The 2,940-nt window shown below is 32.8% G+C and overlaps 1 protein-coding gene and 1 long non-coding RNA gene across 2 annotated transcripts in view; one reads left to right on the forward strand and one right to left on the reverse strand.

Moving 5' to 3' along the window:
• The window catches only part of LOC107612079 (subtilisin inhibitor CLSI-I), a 5,101-nt gene extending 4,536 nt beyond the window's left edge, over positions 1 to 565 (reverse strand). Inside the window, exon 1 of the mRNA XM_016313910.2 lies at positions 403 to 565. Coding sequence (XP_016169396.1) covers positions 403 to 469 — 67 coding nt within the window. The 5' untranslated portion in view covers positions 470 to 565. The remainder of the gene's footprint in view (positions 1 to 402) is intronic.
• Positions 693 to 2,351, forward strand: LOC110265950. Its single transcript, XR_002352649.1, has 2 exons — positions 693 to 1,164; positions 1,974 to 2,351. It is a non-coding gene; the product is annotated as an uncharacterized LOC110265950 (long non-coding RNA).

The following is a 2,940-nucleotide window of genomic DNA, read 5'->3' on the forward strand; positions in this document are numbered from 1 at the left end:
TTATAAATATTTTCATATACAATATTTATAATTAAATTTTAATTTTTTAACTTAAATAAAAAAATTATAAATTAAAATTAAATTAATTTTAAAATATAATAAAAATTAATTTATGAGTCATTTTATCGAATCTAAAATAAAATTAAAATTAAATCTAAAATTAGAAATGCTATAAACAACAATTATAACATCAATGCGCAAAAATTGAAATACCAACATAAATGCTCAACAATAAAAACAGATTGAGGTAAATTATAATTTAAACGGCTATCCAATTTCTCGGTGGTTTCCCATACATGAATGATTTTGCGATTATACAAGAATTAATTAAAGAATTAACAGAATCAATTTTGCTTGTTAATTTGCACAAAATATAATAATATTATGAAATTATGAACTCACTTGGCAAGCCCTCATTAGGCGATTCCAGAGGACGATTAGTTGATCTTTGTCCATCTTTTTCCGCCATGAATAATAATAATTAAGAAGCTAAGGATGAACACTATTGTTTTGCTGTTTGCTTAAGAATGAAGCATAAGGAATAATAACGTAACCGAAGAATATATATGTAATGGCGGTGTTCAAGGTTGCCACCTCTTTTGGACATTTGTGTAGATCAGACAAAAAATGTAGATTTTTCCAATGTCTCTTTGATTTTGGCGTGCCGCCTCATCTTACTTTCGAGTTTCGTCTATACATTTGGCGTGGTATGATGCAGCCACATAGAAACACTTTTTACAGGGTCTGTCTATAATAAGCTCAGGTGTTTTGAGCTTTTTCAATGTGCACAAAACATAATTTAAAAATATACCCCATATAGAGGTTAATAATAATAATAATTTTTTTATATTTACCCCAAATATTTTTTAAATTCATAAAGTGGAACCCTAATTCCTTTTCCCGTAAAGTGTAAACTCACCGCACCCTCCAATCCGTTCACAACTATCACCACCCACTCCATCCTTCTCTTGTTTTTGCCCTCGCCGTCGCCGTCCATCGCCGTCCAGCCAGCACTCGCTGCCGGTCTCATCTCATCTCCCGGCATCGTTCCTAGGCTCGCTCTCCCCGTCTCCTCTTCTCTCTTCGAATCGTCGTCAGCACCGTGGTGCTCCGTCTTCCCCTTTATCCTCCACTTCCAGAGTTACAATGGAACCTCAGTCTCAGGTATGAATTTGCTTAATTGATTTCATTTTTTTTGTTCCAATACAAATTAAGAATGCTTGTGTATATTCATGAAGCATGCCAAATTGTTTTCCAATAACACAGTGAGTACCTATTAGTCTTCTTCAGTTCTTCCTCTCTCATTCCGTTCCTTCCATTTCCTCTCTCCAAATCCACGATTTTCCACTTTTTTTTTTTTGTTAAATTATGATTACGATGGAATCTATAACCTAGAACAGTGAATAATTTAAGATTATGAACTGGAAAGAGGCTCCTGGTCGTGATACAGGATTTTAATTTTCAAACATTTCCCCAATGCCTTATCCTTTTTTTTGTGCTGTACGGTTGGGAATCAAATGGTTGAGTCATATTCAAACATGAAAATATCAATGCAATTGATATGTGACACTCTTATGTATATACAGCATTTGGAAAAGCTTTATTTGTTATTGTTGTTTGATTTTTTTAGTGTGTTTGTAAATTCAGAAATTAGTATTGTGATTCTTTTGAAAATTCAATAGTCATTGGTTAGTTTTGCTTATTTGATTGTAAACTGTAATTCTTTTTAGGCCTTGACTTATTAGTATTGTGATTCTTTTTAGGCCTCGACTTATTGCTTATTTGCTTATTAGATGGTTTTAATTTACCTCTACAATTGACAGTTTGAACTACTCTAATGCTCACTGCCAGACTATAGACAAAAATTGGGTTCATATGCTCCCTTATAATCTGTATGCCATGCATAGGCTTTTATTGTTTACTTGTGTTTCTCCTTACCATCGTTAACTTTGGATTTTAACAAATCTTGTCAGGCAGCAAACTCATGGGAAATCAACTCCAAATTGGAAGGCTTTTGGAGTTCCTATCTTTGCAGGGGGGAAGAAAATCAAAGCAATTACTAGCAACCATAGTTTCTTTTTCTTTTCTATTTTTAATGTGTATTTTGCTGAAGAATTAGGTAGAATGAAGTGGAAAAAAACAAATATTGCATAGTTTGCCATTCTTAAAGAAGAAGTGGATCTGAGTAGTACTGTAATGTATGGCATTTGTCAGTTTTCAGAAGTATGGACCATGTTTCCAATTTGGGGTTAAGGTGTGCCAGAACTCCTCTTTGATTGTTGTACTAATAGTAGTTAATGCAGCCTTAATCTAACACAGGACCACTTTTCAAATTCTGCTCAACACTGGTTCTCAGTTGTAATCTTTCTTATTTTAAAAGCTAATATCAAATAACCTGAACTGCCACTTCCCGATGGAAGCTTGTCAAAAGCTTGTCAAATATTAACATACGCACAGCAAATTTGAGTATTTGAGTATTTTAAATGATGTACTGAGTTTTCACCTTTATAGTTTTAATCATTGGTGATCAATTATAGTTTTAATCCTCGTCTTATAGTTATTTTAATTTTAGTCTTGTTTCTTATCGTTTTAATCCTCTTCTTTCTACATTTTTAGTTGGGTAGGTGATCAATTATTTCCATTTGTTACTTTCATCATTCACAAATACAAAAAATATAAATTAACTTTCTTTGATAATATTACTTTTTGGTAAAATTACAGATTGTTGTTTCTATGCTATTTAACTTTTTTTTTGAAAGGCTTATTCAGCATCCATAGCCATCACTATAAGCATCCATAGCCATCACTATAAGCACTGAAGTTTGAAAGAATAATTTTATCAAGACTAAAAATACTAGTGGGCACTCCCAGTTGTATGAGTACTGGATGCATTCTTTACAATTGTTTCGGATGTTTTCGCAGCAGCATCCGGCACTTTGG

Source organism: Arachis ipaensis, chromosome B08, assembly GCF_000816755.2.
Source record: "Arachis ipaensis cultivar K30076 chromosome B08, Araip1.1, whole genome shotgun sequence".
Lineage (NCBI taxonomy): Eukaryota > Viridiplantae > Streptophyta > Magnoliopsida > Fabales > Fabaceae > Arachis > Arachis ipaensis.